This window comes from Falco naumanni, chromosome 6, assembly GCF_017639655.2.
Source record: "Falco naumanni isolate bFalNau1 chromosome 6, bFalNau1.pat, whole genome shotgun sequence".
NCBI lineage: Eukaryota > Metazoa > Chordata > Aves > Falconiformes > Falconidae > Falco > Falco naumanni.
The window spans coordinates 71,176,139-71,194,544 of NC_054059.1; the positions used below are offsets into that span (position 1 = coordinate 71,176,139).

At 42.4% G+C, this 18,406-nt stretch overlaps 1 protein-coding gene across 1 annotated transcript in view; it reads left to right on the forward strand.

Moving 5' to 3' along the window:
• RP1L1 (RP1 like 1) overlaps positions 1-16,488 on the forward strand; it is a 44,061-nt gene extending 27,573 nt beyond the window's left edge. Inside the window, exons 3-5 of the mRNA XM_040599362.1 lie at positions 7,838-8,003; positions 9,911-14,841; positions 15,724-16,488. Of these exons, the coding sequence (XP_040455296.1) occupies positions 7,838-8,003; positions 9,911-14,841; positions 15,724-16,488 (5,862 nt within the window). The remainder of the gene's footprint in view (positions 1-7,837; positions 8,004-9,910; positions 14,842-15,723) is intronic.
• Positions 16,489-18,406: the final 1,918 nt, after the last annotated feature.

Consider the following 18,406-nt stretch of genomic DNA (forward strand, 5'->3'; position numbering starts at 1 on the left):
GTCTGAAAAGTTTGAGAAGATGCTGATTTTTTTAAAAAATGTTAGTATGACAAATTGTCTTACATTGCTGTATTTCAGCATCCAGAGCAACTGGCTGGCCCATATTCCCATGATATAAGCATAAAATAAAGGTAGCAGCATGCAATTTATGTTCAGCAAATTGACACACTGGCGCCTGCCCTTCCTGCATGTGGATTTTGGGACCTGATATTTGATTTTGTGTGTAAAAGACCATGTGAGCTTTGGTTCGCTGTGGAGATGGAAGAGATGCTGCGTATTCTTTTCTGGACAAATCATTTGGGTGCTACTGTTTGCAGAGGATTAGATCCATTTCTATGTAATAGTTCTGCACTTCAACATTACCTCTTGTTCTGCATTCTTTCTGACGTGATGGGGAGAGCCTTTTGGCCCGTGCTGGTTTTAGAGAAAGTGAGGTCAAGCAAGGCACTTTCCTGTACCTTCCTCCTCCTTGTCTTCTACTAATTTGCTAATATGTATGTGGGCATGGAGTGGCAACACCCCATGATTCACCTTCTGACCAACAGATTAACATCGCTTTAAAGAACCACTCCCCAGAAGAACCACTGTCTAATTCCTCCAGCACAAAGTCTGGGGGAGGGAAGGGCAAATATATTCTTTGCATGAATAAAATACAAAAGTTGTTATTGTTAAATGGAAATACCCCAGCTCAGAGCCTGGATGCCCCTGGATTGAATGTAATACAAGTGCAAAACAAAAGGGCTGTTCGCACTCCACAGAGTTGTAAGTCTGAATGAACGACAAAAGGGAACAGATGAAAGCGCACAAGGAAATGAGGCAATAAGTCAGCACGATAGGCAATGAACTCAGCCCGTTAGCCTTTTCTTCAACGTGTCTGTTACAAGCTTTTCCTGTTTCTTTCTTGCATCTCTGCACTTCTTTGAAAGGTGGATTAGCTTACGGACTTGTGATTTCAACCGTGTCTTGCAGTATTTCCCCATTCTTTCTCTCTTTAACTCTATATGCCTTTGGTTGGCCATCAGCCAGCAGAGGGAAAACAAAAGGTATCTCCGAACATTTTACTTTCATCAGAAACTGGTATCTATATTCAGCTTCTGAGGTGAATAAGGTTTACAAAGGTTCTTTCTTCTCGGGGAAAAGCCAGAGAGCATGTTCACAACAAGCAACAGAGTCCTTTTTTTTGGAGATGTTATATTTTTCTCTGTCTTCTGTTTAGGTATTGATGAGATTTTATTATTAATTGTGTTGCAGTAGCACCTAGAGGTCCTTGCTGAGATCACAGCCCCTTTGCAGTAGGTACTGTACAGTCACATTCATGGAAACAATCCATCCTCCAACGGATAGCACCCAAACTGGAAAAAATATAACATAGTTCAGAAGAGAGGATGTCCTTTCATTTCCACCTCACACATTGTGGCCTCCCCAGTGGGGCTCAGAGTAACATCTATGAAACATTTTTATGGGAAAGAACATCCAGCTTTCTTGAACCAACCCATACATGACACACCCCACTGTGACAGGCAGTTCATGTGGTACGACAGAATGAAGTATGCAAGTAAACAAACCTTTTACTGTTTTGAAAAATCCTAATTTTATTGTCAGGAGCACAAAGGCTTCAATGAAACCTAAAGACATAGCTGACATTTCCTTGGAAGAGTCTGTGCATATAACTTTAACACACAGCAAATTGCAATTTTTTTTTTCATGGCAGCACCTGATCTTTGACGTCACAGTCGTTTATGGGCCAGAAACTGATATAAACACAAATACTTCAACAGAGGCAAGTATTGGCAACAAGTTTTCTGCTTCCTGGTCCAGAACTTCACTCACAGCCTCCATAATCCTTCTGGTTCCTGATCCAGAGTCTGTAGAGGTCGGCAAGTTTTTCTCCATTGGTTACAGTGGGATTTGGATCAGGTTTTATAGTAAGATTGAGAAACATAATTTCATTCTCAGGGATTACACAACAAAACTTTAACAGGAGTCTATTTCAGCCCAATGAGTGCAAACTGCTAGACCTTGTTCGCTGTGAATTTTGCTTAGTGGATTTTTGCCTCTGAAGATCAAGTGCCTTACCTGTGAGCAACCCTTCTCATGAGTTCGTATGACAGGGTAGTTACACTGACGGAACTCAAAAGAGGGCTTGTACGAGGTCTGAGCGATCCAGTGGAACTCCTTCTGAACCCATCGAAGACCTTTATCATAAGGCGTTCATTTTCTTCCATTTTAGTCCTGATTGTTCACTTGTCATGGACTACAATACTCTTGAAGTTACTGTGTTTTGGGATTCAGCTTGCAAATGAAGACTCTTATTTTTTTAACTGTCTCTACCTGATTATGCTAGATGTTTCCTGCTCAGCTTTCAGATGGTAGTCTGGTGGAAGACAGGTCTCCTCTTTGTCTTGTTTCCTGTCTGCTGTTCTCAAGCACATACTAGAACATCTCCAATTGCTCTAGGTATCTACATTTAGACAACTGCATTGAGACGATCGCCTTTCTCTCTAGTCAGTGAAAAAGGTAGGCGTGTCCAATGGGAGATGTACCACCTCTATCAGGTGCCTTTCCTGGGGTGGAATGATCTGTCCTCCAGAAATACTGATTGCTCTCCACCAATGTGCAAGAAGCCTAGACTGTAAAAATTTGCCTACAATCAAGTGTGATGAGTTAATGGAGAAACAATAGGGCAGGGCATTCCCTTCTCTATCACAACTCCTTCAGGCGATCACCAGATTTTACGTATTCACAATCAGTTGCCTTTGCTTTTTACGGCTAAATTGAACCAGGATGTAATGCTGTTTTCTTGTAATAATACTAATCCTGGCACGAGTAGTCAAAATCTTGCTGTGGCATCCTGAGGGAACTGAGGAATCTGTTTACCAGAAGGATTTCCTTGCAGGCTACTGTGCAGAAGAGATAAATGGCATCTCTGAGCAAAAAAAGAAAATTTTAATGTCAGAAAAAATCTGTGCAGACCACCCAGTAGCCACCACTTTATATCACTGATGCATCTTCTGATTTGCCCTCCACACCTTAAAAGAAAGCACCAAATATCTGCTTTAAAATAAAACACATCCCACCCTAATGGCATTTATTTTTCTCCACTGATTGTGACAGCTAAAGCACATAAGAACATCTGCCTTCTACTCTTTCAGTTCCACCACACTTTTCCTCAGGCTGATGTCTATATGAAAATAACAACCAGCTCTCCTACAATAAATCACAGAATCACATTATTGCTGAGGTTGGGAGAGCCCTCTGGAGATCATTGTATTCAACCCCGCTTCTCAAAACACAGTCAACTAAAGCAGGTTATTCAGGTGTCCAGCTGGGTATTGAGTATCTCCAAGGATAGAGATCTGACAAATCTGAGCAACCTGTTCCAGGGTTTGGCCACCCTCACAGTGGAAAAAAAAATTGTTTTCTTATGTTTAAATGGAATTTCTTGTATAAATAAATTAAAAAATGATCCAATAGAGTAAAGTTTAGACAACAACAGTCTCTAAAGTCCTGGGTTTTCACCAGCTGCAAGAAATTTAAAGGACCCTTCAAAATCATTCACTATTTACTGCACTGACAGTCCCCCTCTTCGGGAAAGACCTAAAAGTTTTGTCCCAGCCTGTTCTATTACTGATTTTACTTATATTGGGATTATGCCACATTTGATATTACACAGCTGAAGTAAATCATGTTGTATTCCTAAAACAGCAATTAACAGCAACAACTCATTGAAATAATATGGCCTTCAAGAAGGAGCACAGGCCTGGGACATTGGAGACTGATATTCAACACTGAGCTCAGATGATTCCTCCTGATAACTACTGAGTAGTCATGTTGGCTGGAGTTAATCTGCCTTAGTTTAGATGTCTACATCTCTCCTAATCATTCCAAGGTGTTCTTACACCAAAGGAGAAAGGGGCATCTCCAAAGCATGATTTGTGTGTCTTGGAGTAGAAAGAGTAGAAGAGATGTCCAATGCAGGGTACAGGAACTGCCTTTTCTACATGGACTATACAGCCTTGGTTGAGTAGCTCAGTCCTACACACCTAAATTTTAAATGTCAAAAATCTGAGGAAAAATCTAGCTGTTATCTTCCTGTCCTTTGTTCTCAGCATTTGCAGAAGGATGCCTGTTCCTTGTTTTTCACAACTTAGATATCATCAACATCATCTAACGATAACATATACCTCTGTAGAAGTTTCTTACAAAAGCATTGCTTATAAAAGCCTAGTCCAAGAACAAATCACTTTAGGGTAGGATAACTTCTGAGAGTTAGACTAGAATCGTGCTTGAGGAGGCACATCTCAGCCTTGAACAGCAACCCATATGTTGGAATCCACACTGTCCTCTCTGCAAGATCATTCCTACCTCTTACCTATCCTGAACAGCAATTCAACATCAGTTTATTTTCTCATAAATTAATCAGATCAAATACTTAATCTCTTTCGCTGGGGCTCACGTGCTTCTGAATTATGAGTAGCTACTGTGTCTGCTTTTCACCACAGTGTTATTGCTGAGTCTTGCAATTTTATCTCTCAAGCCGCTTCACCAATTTTCTGTTTGATATCCTGCTTCCACCCCCAGCATGAAAATCAATGGCAGAAAGTGCATGCAAAATACAGTTTCACAAGCCACAGTAACTTTTTGGTCGTTGTTATGTCCAAGCAGAAAAGCAGGATCACTTCTCTTACAGCATAGCAAAAAAAGCTCACGGCTTTCATGGTTTTTCCCAGTTTTAAGCCGTGTGATGCAGACTTCAGAAAAGCTAGGGGAAATCCTGCCACAGGTCGAAATGGGGCCGATGTTTCACTCATCACACTCAGGAGCAACAGAAGACACTTGCACACCTGCAGGCTCAGGATCTGATCCCTTCATATTAGAAATATTTTTTAAATATACCTTAAAAAGAAGCAAGTCTGAGAACCTATGCAAAGGATGTCACCCTGGGACACTGTGAGTGAGCTGCAGGTTGCTAAACACCTAAGAGGGGCCATGCTGTTCAGAGATAATTTAGCCCCAGTAAAAGATGTCATATTGATTGCGCTGAATACAGATGTCCTTTTTATAGTCCAGGCACTGATGCGTTATTGAGAGGATGGGATTCGTGCAGCAGTGTGGGAAAGCTCTGTGCTGGGCAAACAGAGATGACTTGTTATCCCAACTCTACTGCCCTGACAGAAAGGATGTTGCAATAAACTAAATCAATGTGAGAAAAATGATGTATTTAACCCTTAGGAAACATCCAGCTGTACTTACAACTACCAAAATGTTTTTAACAATGAGGCACTACAAAGTGCTGATTTCCCAAATTTAGATTAATTTCTACAATTATTAATTCAAAGAGATTAAGCTGGCAAGATATTAGGAAGAAAAGTTATGTTATAGGTATAAAACACTGCTAAAGGGCTGATGATGCAAGAGATACTACGTGACAGACTCTTTAAGTCCCACAAGACAAGTATATTGAAAGGACTTGGTTTGTGCAGTGTATGCAAACGCAATAATTCGGCTGGCTCAGCTCCATTGATTCCTCAAGCTGTTTCATTGGCACCATCTATTTTCTTCACATACAACGCAGCGGTGATGAATGTGATTGAAGTATCTATCTATCTACAGAGATACAGTATGATGTGAGGTAACACCCTGGGCAAAAAACAGCTTTCACTGAAAAAATGCCCTTTACAAATATGAACAGTTCCTGAACTTGGCGGGGGTTTAAAGACAAATTGTTTTATGTTAGGGTAGGAAGAGATTTCATGTCTAATTTTCTTTCTTCTCCACCTCTAGTTCCTTTTATCTTTCTCCAGTTTTGCCCTCACTTTTTTTCTACTTGTATGAGGACAGGGCAAAAGATCTCACAAAAGAAATAAAAAGAAAAAGAAAAAAAGAACAGGAAAGTAAAGGAGGAAAAGAGCTATATAGGTGGCAAGAGCCTACTCAAAGTATTTATTTTATTAAATTATAAGCTTTCTAAAAACTTTTGAAATTAGCTAGAAAGATGTTTCCTTCAGAAATACATGGACCAGAAGTGGATTTATTGACAAATGGCAAGGAGTAGACGCAGACAAACTGAGATCTGAGGGTTAATTACTGTTTCACGGTACTCTTCACACAGACTCGGCAGTTTCGTTGCCTTACCTACAGTGATGCTCAATGTAACCTTTAGAGAGCAGAGCCTATCGTGCTGCGGGCTTTTATAGCAACAAACTCAACGGGACTCGGTTCGCAAGTGTTGTTATGGTGCAAACACAATGAAAACTAAGGGGAAGATGAAGAGGTTTTTGTGTATTCCCACTAAAAAGTTGATGCTATACACGTAAGACCAATCACTAGATGTGTTTTACTGGATCTGGAGTGTGATTCTGCCTCTGTCCTTTCACTCTCCACACATTTACCCTCCTCTTACTTGCCGAAGATCCAGCAGTATTATCTTGCTACCTCTCAAAGCCCTAGTAGTACTAACTAATCTCAGAACCCCAGAGGCATTTCACAAACAACAAGCCTGGGCTCTGAAGGGGGCTTGATTCGTCATCCCTTGGCTGCAGGGATATTGAGAGCGCCAGACCCTTTCCTCACACGCTGTTATGCCAGGCACATGTGACAACTGCAGAACTGTCATCGCAGCTCCTCTGAGATTTGTTCTCTTCCATACTAGGTTGCTGGTTAAAGGGCTGATGATTAAATGACACGGTGAGGTCAGGGTGCATCTTACAGGCAAGATCATGCTCAGCCCAGCACGGGTGCGAGCTAACATCTTGGTAGCGTACTGTGTGGTCGTCTGGTCCATTATCGCTGTGAGCTCCCATATGCTGTAGAGATGTTCTCTGATGTAGCAGGCTGAGGAGGAAGGGACATCCTAGCTGGGTTGTGGAGACCCCCTGATAGCATAAAGCTGCCAGATGTTGGCCACTGGACAGAAAGAGAGCCTTGTCATCCTTTTTGGAAGCCATCAGGTATTTTACCTGGGAGATTTACTTCAGTCTTTCAAATAAGAGATTGCAGAAACATGGTGGGAGAGGGGGTCAAGGCTTTGCCTAGCAAGTGCTCATCACAAGACTGATTCCTGCTCCTTTAGATCCTAGGTAGACATTGCATTGGGGTAAAAGTGACTTTTTGCCACATTTAGCCCTGCTCCCTGTTACTAGCTGCAGCTGACATGAAGGCCTTGGTGTGTAATCCGGAAACAAGTCATGCGGTGAAGGCGAAGAGGCAATGTGTAAGCCTAGGCACTCACGGAGGAATGGAGATTCCTTCACAGGCACTTCCCACACTGAGGGACCATGTCCCACAATGTCCAGTACTGAGGCAATACTTGGGGTAATATCTGAGACAGCATTTGAGGCAATACTAGAGGAAGTCACAGCTCTTATCCTCTCCTGAGCAGAGGAAGGAAGAGAATCGATGGCCAATCTGGAATGTAGCATTCACCAGCTAATTATTGCTGTTCCACACAGGAATTAGGAGAATTAAAGAGTATAACTCTCTGTAGGGGAAACCAAAAACCCTCCAGTTCCACCCCTTTCCTCACTACCACATTGATTATGCCTAAATCTTTCCCAGGAGATGTAAAACCTTGCAATAAATGACATCTCCCTTAGGTAATCTCCCCCACCCCTTCCTTATCTTCGGAGATCTGATTAAAGCACAGCAGAGCTTCTCTACCAATAGAAGAATATTGCAACAGAGCCTGCCAACAGACTCTGGTGGACCCTGAAGTTCTCCAGAACCATGTTGATTTTATTTTAGGTGACAAGTGAATTTCAGTGGATTCAGTGGATTCTGGAAGAATCTAGCTTTGCTTTATTGGCTTATGGTGATCCACTTGCTCTTCTCTTTCTAGATCGACAGCATGCAGGCTCTGCTTCACTGCCCCAGCGTGCTGGTGTGTGTCGGCCGGGAGCCATTTAAACCTGTATCGATGGAGAATTTGCGGAAACACTCAGTGGAGAAGCTGCCCAACCTGGCTCCCCGTTCCAACGGCAACAATGTCAACGAAAACAATGAAAGTAAGAAAAACTCTGGGGCGTATTGCACAGTCATCTCTAGAACTGTGTCCCACAACATGGAGATTGCAGGCACCTATTGTACTGCCCCAATGTGCAGATTTCACGTGGAAAATGTACTTCCCTCTCTCTGCCTCCCAGCCCTTTCCATCCTCCCCTTCTTTTTCTCTGGTTTCCTTCTAGGATTTCCTCCCTACACCCTCCAGTCTTTCTTCTACATGCTCCCTGTGTCTGGCTGACTTCCCTTCCTCGTTCATATCTCTGTGTCTCCTTTTCCTTCCAGAACTCCCTCCTTTCCTGTGTGTGCCTCTGAGACTCCCCAAACCCTTGAGATTTCCCACGAATCCTCTACCCCCTTGTCTGTCTGTCTGATACTGCCTGTGTTTCTGCTTTTGCCTGCATCAGGACTGGAGGATGCCCTGTTTTTGTCGGCAGGAGACTGTTTCTCCTGCAGATTCCAACTGTGGTGTAACCCTTTGGGAAAAAAGTATGTTTTTATGGAAAGGTTATGTTCAGGAAGGAGTATGTTATGGGTTACTTAGGGTGATATTTCTTAGGCACTTCATCATGAGTTATCTAAGGCCACAGGTTATTAAGCCACCCACCCTCAGTGGTCTATGAAAAGAAACTTCCCATTTCCAAAGGTCAATTAATCTCACCTATATTAGGGATTTTTTTTAGGATGAGATGAAATGAAATGTGTTCTGCAAGTGCACCTGTTTCTCTCCATTGTCAATACCACGAGCCAGAAAACATTCATTCATATGCTGACAACTGGTTGTAGAAACTTAAGGACAGAGGCATCCCGCACTCACTGGCCAAGACATAAAAAATTGTAGGGAGCAGCAGGAATAAACTGAAACTTTGTCCATCAAAAGACTGAGCAGATAGTTCAGTTCAAATGCATAAAGATGATTAGATAACAGCTATTTCATGTGTTATTGGTCTTGGTTGGTGTGCTCCCTGTTCAACATTTCCTTCCTAAAATGCCCTCCATTCAGCTGCACATTCGTATGCCACAGAGGCATGTGATGGTCCAGATACATAAAAGTAAAATTTGAACAAACATATATTAGAAACAAGACATGCATATCTTGCAAGACAGTGTGATAGCAATGTACTCTGCTCAAAATGAAGGGTCTAGGACCTCGGTAAATCTATGCAGAACACTGCACTGGGCCTTAGAGATGTGCTTTGGTTACAATTCTTAAAATTCCCTTACTATCACTGACGACTTCTATAACTGCTACTATTTCTCTTTGTAACTATCACCAGTTCACAATTTCTTTTCCACTTGTTCTTTATGTTTTGATAAACATTATAATTATTCACAGTGGCACATCCCTGCAGGGACTTCATGCTGCTCTGGTCTACGTGGCCACACCTGTTTCCTGGCGTGTGAGAGAAGTGAATGATGCACGATAAATGTGTGACACTTGACCTTTAGCTAAGGAAGAGGGTCACTTCTCCATGTATTTTTCCCCAACTGAATAAAAAGGATGAAAACTTGCACAGTTGAATAAAGGGTTGTTTGCAACACAATAAAATACAGAAACTCTTGGGAATAAATTGGTCTGTGTGTATATATATATATATGTATATATTTCTTCTTTCTGGTATGCACTTAACACAACAAAAAAGTGTTTGTGTTTTGATTTAGATTAAAAAAATAATAAAGGTAATGTATAGAAGATTTAAATACATATTATTAATTCAAAACGTAACATATATTATTAAAACGTCATCATGTAGTCAAATTTTGAAATTATGTAAACTGGGATAGGCTTAGCTTTAATGGAATAATATCAGTATTCACTAGTTTGAGGGTTTGATCTATATATTTTGTGACATCTTCATATGAGTTAACATGTTTCTCCATCTTTCTTTTCTTCACTTACTTCAAACACCAGTGAACTTTGGACTGGAAGCCAAAAAAAGTGTTATCCATCCACGGTCAGCATCAAGCAATAGGTCAATGAGATTTTCTTTATCATCAGAAAAGTCGTATCCTAATGGTCTCGCTGCCTCACCAGATAATGGTGCACCTTTCTCAAACGGTTGCTCACATTCAAAACCTGGAGACCTGGTCCATTCCTTGGTCAACGATGACATAGAAAAACGGGTGCATGTGAACAAGGATGGAAGCTTGTCCGTTGAGATGAAAGTCCGTTTCCGCTTGCTAAATGATGAGACTTTGCAGTGGTCCACTCAGATCAGAAAGTCCAATCTGATGAACCAGATGCCTTGCCAAGAGTCAGGCGTAGAGGAGGACAGTGGAGTAGACCCCATACAGAAAATGAACCCAGAAGCCAGCTCAGAGGCAGATGAATCATTATATCCCTGTGATATTGATTCTTACATGTCAAAACTTGAGGAATCAGAATGTGATGAGGCTCATTGTCACAGCTGTGGAAAGAAACACCAGGACTATGACATTTGGAAAAACCCCATGCACACATCCCAGAGGGAAGAGCCCAGAGTACAAAGCACCTGGCACACACGGTCATCATGCTCCAGCACATCTTCCCGGAGGAGAGTAGTCCACAGAAAAATGGCATCCATGGATAGCCTCCACACCACGTCCAGTGAGGAATTCTCTGAGCACATTGTGCAAGAGTCCTCATCCTACTCAGAGACTATAGAGAACAGAGTGGCATACCGATCCATTAAAAAGTGTATGTGTCGAAGTGATCTGTCTACAGGTGCTTCCAATGGAGAGGACCAACAAGAATACACTCGGGCAAGCACGGGCAATAGTCAGAGACCTTCATCCTTGGGTTTAATGTCACGTTCAAGCTGTGAAAACAACCTGGATACTCAAGACGCCCCTGAAGACCATGAGGCCAGCAAAAAAAATTTACAAAATGAAGATGAAAATTGTTCTGAAGTTTCCTCTGTGAAATGTCTAAAGGATGATATGGAAGAGGTTGAAAGCAGCAGAGTTGGGAGTGTCATGTCAGGATCTTCTCTGCAGTCCAGACAGAGCAAGAAGAATGTATGTGAGGAAACAAGTAGTGTGGGTAGGAGCATGTCCTCCTCAAGCCTTCAGAACACAAATCAAGAAAATAACACTAAGTGCTCTACTCCTGCCAGCAATGTGCACAGCAAGTCTAGCAACTGTACTACGCCAAGAGCAAAGAGCGAACAGGGTGACCACTCTGATGACAATGTAGTCTCCTCCTTCTCCAGTGAGTCCTGCCCTAAGAAAGAGGGTGAAGACGTTGAAGCAGAACAAGAAGAAAATGAACTCAATGATGTCAGCTCAGTGTCAGCAAAAACAAAGCCCAGCCAATCAGTTAGAGATGAAAGCAGTGACAGTGAACGATGCTCTACGCAAGGAGCCTCCCATTCCAGAGCTAGTGACAGGCACAGCAAGAGAAGTGACAGCAATGAGATCGTTCTGTGCAATGCCTCTTGCTCTTCCAAAGGATCCAAAAAGAGCAAACACAGCTATATTAATGCGGATGCACAGTCTGAAATGTCTGTGTCATCACTTGACTCCACTTGGAATAAAAAGAAGAATTCCCTACATGCAGATGATGCGAGATCATGCAGCAGGGCATCTAATTACTCCAAAAGCTCATGTGAAATCAAGAAAAAATCTGTTGGAGATGCCATGTCTCATAAGTCAGGTTCTCTTCACTCAAACATTTCATTTACTAGTGAAGCAGAGGTAATTGCAGGTTTTACTGAGGAGAAAAGCTTGAAAAGTACAACCAATGCCTACAGTGAATCCTCAAAAGGCTCAAAGAAGAGAAGCCATAGAGAAGAAAATAGCAAGACACCTTCCCTCTGCTCGAGCATTTCAAGCCCTAATGAAAAAGCTGGAGAGGGTCGTTCCAAGGTTAATTCAGAGGCCACTTCAAGACAGGGAAGTATGAGTGAGAGTGTTTGTTCAAAAAGTGTCCACTCAACTGGGACTGGCATTAGGAATGGAAATCCTGCAAGTGTCTTTTCAAGAGCCTCTTCTAAGTCAGAAGTAAAAGATAAATGTTCATTGACACAGACATCCCAGGAAAGTAACGATAGGTATTCACAGTCAAACCTATCTCAATCTTCAAAAGCAAGGCCAAGAAAAACTACAAATCTTCATGTGAAGATGTCAAACTCCAGCCGAGCGTCATTGTCTGAGAATTTGTCGGTATGTAGTATGCATTGCCCTGTCCCACCAAAAGGGAAACCGAACAGCAACAAAATACGTTCAAACATGTTGAAGAATTCCTCCATTAGCAGCATAGGTACTGAGTCAGTGCTGACCACAGGAAAAGAGCAGAAAGAAATTGTAGATTCCTCCAAAGCCACTTCCTATGGGTCTAAATCAGCTGCGACTGAAATAAATGATCAGGGGAATAAAGAGATTGATGATTCTCGCAACAGAAAAGTTGAGGAAGAGTTAGAAGACACAGGCTTGCAGGAGGAAGGGAGCGATTTAATGCCATCTGCTCTACCAAATACATCTCCAGAAGAAGTTGTGCAAGAATGGCTAAGTAAAATCCCGTCAGAAACATTGCTTATGAAATATGAAATGGAGGATGGTGCAGAAGAGGAATGTAATGAGGCAACCACTGAGGTATCAAACAGTATAAATACAGAGGAAATCTCAGAGAATGAAAAAGCTGAGAAAAAGAATGTGGAGGAGGCTGAAAATGAGGCAAAGGGTGAAGAGGGACAAGAGACAGAAGAAGGCACTGCTATTAATGAAGAGGCTGAAGTATGCGTGAATCAGGAAGAAAGCCCTGAGGCTTTGTCCGAAGCTGCCAAAGCTGACCAGGCAGAATGCAGCCAGTCAGTTACATCCAGCCAAAATAACAACAGAAGAGACCTTCCAACCTCTGTCAAGACTTCTGTCCAGATCATGAAGGCCTTGCTCAGTTCAAAACATGAAACAAAATTTGACCGATCACACAGTTTGCCTGAAGTGTCCCCCACTATGGGAAGAAAACTGAGTAACTCTGCCAACATTTTGATTACTTGTCTTGCCAGTCTCCAGCTCCTTGATGAAAATTCAGAAGATCCATCAGATACACCAAAATATTTGAATAAGTCGAGGTATATGGAGCTGCTAAATATTTTTCAGGCCCTGTGGTTTGGATGCACAGCTGAAAAAAGTGGTCCAAGTTCAGGTCAAGAGGCAAGTGAGCAGGCAAAAACAGCCTCTGGGTTTAAATCCCCCAAATCTGTAGATTATGACTTCACCCCCCTGTCCTCCTCTGGGGTCGATGTTAGCAGTGGTTCTGGTGGCTCAGTAGAAGACAGTACCGCTGGTGCCAAGGACTGTGCTTTAATGGCACAGAAAACTGCTGGATTCAAATCAGTTGAACCAGTGGAAAATGTAGAGACTGGCACGGAACTGACTGAGGCTGAGGGGCAAAGTAAGGAGGAAGAGCTGTCATCCCGACCTTCCACAGCCTGTTCAAAATCAAAAGGTGAGGAAAAAGCACAGTCTACTAGAGGGAGCTCTGTAATTCAGGAGGCAGAAGAGAATAAGGAAGATCAGTGCAGTAACTGCGAAAATGGTCAGGAGGAAGGGGGAGAAGATGGAAACCGAGAAAACAGCAAATTAACTGAAAGTGGAGAACAAGAAGCTGAAGCTGTGAATGATGAACTTCCAAAAGAAAATCTTGAAGAGGAAGCTGATCAGCTAGCCACTACGGATGATGCAAATGTCAATGATGCTGATTGTGGGACAGAGCTGAAAGCAGCTGTAGAAGAACAGCTTGGAGAAGAGTCTCCAAATGACCCAGAGTCCAAAGTCGATAAGACCACCAGTATGGACACAACCCTTGTCCAGCAGAAGTCAGCGGATCCAGACCCAGTTTGGGTCCTGAGACTGCTTAAAAAAATTGAGAAGGAATTCATGGCTCACTATGTCAGTGCCATGAATGAATTCAAAGTCAGGTGGAACCTGCAGAACAATCAGCAGACAGATAAAATGATACTAGAGCTGAAGGAGGAAGTGAGTAAAAGGATACAAAGAAGCATAGAGAAAGAGCTGAGGAAGATCAAAACCAGAGCAGGAAAGAATATGCCGAGACCTCCAGATGAACCACTCAAGCATGAGTCAACACTCCAAATTGAGCAGAGGAGACGGCGATTGCAAACTATACATAAAATGTCACTCTTCAGTGAGAAGAATGGAACCCAGACTAGAACCCAGAGGCTAGAGAGCACATCAGACTTACCATTTGATGTAGATGAAAATATAGCATTTGATGCAGCTTTTGAGGCCAGTACTAGTACACAAAGTAGTGAGGAGGAATACTGCCCATGTGACTCTTGCTTGAGGAAAAAAATGGCTTCCAAGCCAATAAGAAACCCAGTGGTGGCCACCAATGCCCCAATCATGAAAGCATTTGATTTACAGCAAATCCTGAGGTTGAAGAAAAATGACAATGAGGAAGCCTGTGTCTCAGAAGCAGCCCAGGTTACCAAAACAATTCCCAGCAGTTCTGTGGAGGAAGCAGCAGAAAATGGCAACCCAAATGAGGAGAATGATGCGGGTGAACTCCAGCCAAATGAAATGGAAGTGGAGAGCAATGAGGAAAAGGAGGTAGAATTAAATGATGTAGGCAGCTCAGTGTTGAACGGAGATGGAGAAGGACCTGAAACAGCAGAGAGTCAAAACTGTGAGATGGAGGATGAAGAAACCAAGGAAGAGGAAAATGAAGAGGCAGAAGAAGTGGGGGAAGAAACAAAAGAGAGAGAAGAAGAGGAAGATGAAGCAAAAGAGGAGGAGGAAGAGAAAGAGGAAGAAGAAATAACGAAGGCAGAAGAAGTGGAAACAAAAGAGGAGGAGGGAGAAACAAAAGAGAAAGAAGATGAGGAACTAAAAGAGGAAGCAGCAGAGGAAGAGGAAATAAAAGAGGAGGAAGAGAAGCAGGAGGAAGGGAAGGAGGCAGAAGAGGAAGAAACAAAAGAGGAGGAAGAGGAAGTGAAGCAGGAAGAGGAAGAAACAAAAGAGGAAGAGGAAGTAAAGGTGGAAGAGGAAGAAACAAAAGAGGAAGAGGAAGAAGAAGGGGAAGGGGAAGGGGAAGAGGAAGAGGAAGTGAAAGAGGAAGAGGAAGAAACAAAAGAGGAGGAAGAGGGAGTGAAGGAGGAAGAGGAAGAAACAAAAGAAGAAGAGGAAGAGGAAGTAAAGGTGGAAGAGGAAGAAACAAAAGAGGAAGAGGAAGGAGAAGGAGAAGGGGAAGGGGAAGGGGAAGAAACAAAAGAGGAGGAAGAGGAAGTGGAGGAGGATGAGGTGGAAACAAAAGAGGAGGAGGAAGAGGAAGTGAAGGAGAATGAGGAAGAAACAAAAGATGAGGAAGAGGAAGTGGAGGAGGATGAGGAAGAAAAAAAAGAGGAGGAAGAGGAAGTGAAGGAGGATGAGGAAGAAAAAAAAGATGAGGAAGAGGAAGTGGATGAGGATGAGGAAGAAACAAAAGAGGAGGAAGAGGGAGTGAAAGAGGAGGATGAAGGAAAAAAAGAAGATGAAGACATTAAGGATGAGGAAGAAACAAAAGAGGAGGAGAAGGTGCAAGAAGAGGAAGAAGTAACAAAGGAGGATGAAGAAGCAAAAGAAGATGAGGAAGAAACAAAACAAGAGGAGCAGGAAGTGGAAGAAGAGGAAGAAAACCCAAAAGAGGAGGAGGAAGAAGCAAAAGAGGAAGAAGATATAAAGAAAGAGGAGAAGAAAGCAAATGGGGAAGAGGAAGATAAAGAAGACACTCAAAATGAAGAGCAGGAAGCTGAGGAGAAGTCCAAAGCTGAAGATGAAGCTGACCATGAAGCTGAAGAAGCAGAGGAGCCAGAGAATGAAGACATTGGAGCTGATGATGTGGAAGAGATGGACAAATGCAGAGGAGATGCTGGCTCTGGAACTGACAATAATCCTGAAGATGTTGCAGAAGGAAATGAAGAAGCTGAGCAGGATGAAGCTGAGGCAGTGGAAGACACAAATCCAGAGTCAGAAGGTGAGGCATGTTCAGCTGAGGAGGAAAACAACAGTGAAGGAGATGATAAATATGATGAGAATGATGAGAAACCTACCAGTGATGACCCTGACAAAGCACATCAAAAACATGAAGACAAAGGCAACAACAAGGTTTCTGAGAGTGCCTCAAAAATCAAAGGCAAAAAAAACAACAAAAGACTAGAGACTCTGAACAAAACAGCAGCCTATTCTTGTTATTCTTCTGTAAGAAGCTTCTCACACAAATCCCAGAAGGGGTCTGAAGATGAAGAGGAATGCAAAGATGACACTGACTTTGTGAACAACCATCCCAATGGAGAGGCTCAAACTGATGAGAGCAGCAAACCCTCACAGATGTATCCTGACAGTGAGGAAGAAGAGGACAAAGCATCTTCATGCACTGATCCTTTGGGAGATGAGGACCCAGCAGATGCTGAAGGTGTAGGTGCAAAGGAGGTTGAACACACTGATGAAGTTCAGGCTTCTAAAAAGAAAGAAGACTCTGATCATATTGACCAGGATGACCTGGACTTCTAGAACTGCTTATCAAAACCAGTATTTTTCTTTCATGCTTTCTTTCTTTTTTAAAAGTACACTTTCATTGCATATTACAGTATCTCCAGTGAGTTAAGCCATCATAACTGGCTTTTGTTCTTGAGTTAAATGTGGTAAATTTGCTCTTGAATCCTGTGAGTAACATTGCAATTACCTGCCCTCATTTCTAGAGGGCTAGTAAATTAATTAAGTTGTAGTTGTTTCAATAGGAAAGTGGTTTGGGGAAAGAGAAGGCTGTTTTGTTTGTGATACCTTCTTGTTCCCACTCTTTAAACCATGCTGTTTGCTGCTTGAGTAGTCTGTGGCTCTGCTGGGCATCATCTCTGAGTGACTTCAGGATGCCTTTCACCTGTTGCATGCCATTTTCCTGGAAAGATTGCCAATGCACAGAAATGCGACAAAATCTGGATTCATTGCCAAAGTCTGGTCAGAGCCCACAGAGATGTACATTCATTTCCCCCCCACCCTACCCTACCCCACCCTACCCTACCCTACCCCACTTTCTCTGCACCCAGGAAAAGGTCCTGAGATATCAAAGTCTTTCCCCACTTTCTCTGTTTTTCTTTAGTAGAAGTTGAGGCCATTCCTCACTTCACCAGAAATCCTCAACACTGAGACAGGTCATTCCAGTAGATCTCTTCCATACTACCCATCGGTTTCTACTGTTCTCATCACTGTAGTATGTGATCATGTAGCAGTAGACAGAAAGGATGAGTTAGTTCACCTGTTAGGTATCTGAGAAATGGTTGGATGCAATATGGACCAAACTAGAAACGAGTAGAGTTCATCCTTTACTATGCCAGTGATGGTATCTAAACACTTTACAATCATCTGGGATCCCTCAGACAATTTCATACGAGGCTCTGTTCTGAAGCTAATAGGATTTGCAATTGCTCAGTGCCTCGCCCTTGCAGACAACCAATAAAATTTAAATAAATTTTACCTTCAACATTGAAAAGGATTGGGTATTTGCACTGCAGCAAACAGCTGGAAGAGGCTCAGTCATTTACTGAAGAGGGTGGACTTTACAAATCATGATAGAACTGCTAACTTAATTTAACAACTCTTTTCTACCAGATTATATGTATTTTTTTTCTTTTCCCCTGGGGCAATGTATTAATTTCTGAATAAATGCCCAACTAATACCAGGAGAAGTTTGACCATACCTCAGCTGCATACATGTGCATATCTCTTTGGGAAATGGTCCATTTTATCAATATTTGCAGGGAGAATAAAACAGCAAAAAACAAAGAGAGGGTGAAAACAAAATGCCTTAAATTGTACGGTGGAAAAGTACGTGTGTAGTATTGTGCCAGGTTTGTGAAAGTGTATGCAGACATGTGGAAATAATCAATATTTTAAATTAATTCATTGATACTGTTATCATTTAAATATCCAGTTTCTTCAACACAAAGCCAACCAATTGATTTCCAGAGGTAAGATTCATTTCACTCAAATTAAGAACTGGGTTCAGCTCCAGAGGTGCATACTTCGTTATAGGTGCCTAAGAAATAGGGGTTTATGTGGAGCAGTCAGTGGAGAGCCAGGTCTCCACTGAGCTGCCCTCACAAAGGCTTACAGTGCCCTCTGAGATCCTCCAGGGAATCCCAGAGAGCCACACCATCCTCAATACACAGAAGTTAAGTTCTGGCCCTTTCCAAGAAGAAAGGCAACCCTACCTGCTAGTTCCATGTGGATGCCTTAGGTTTCCTAGGACATCTCAGGTAGAACTATACCTCTGTCTGGGTGCAACTCAGCCGAACCCTGACTGTCCCAAAGTTTGATATCTTTTCTCATCTGGTAGTCTCAGTTCCATGGATTTTCTGTGGACACTTCCATATCTAAGATCACAAGCATCAAACATCTAAAGAGTCTATGAAGTTTAAACATAGATGTTTAT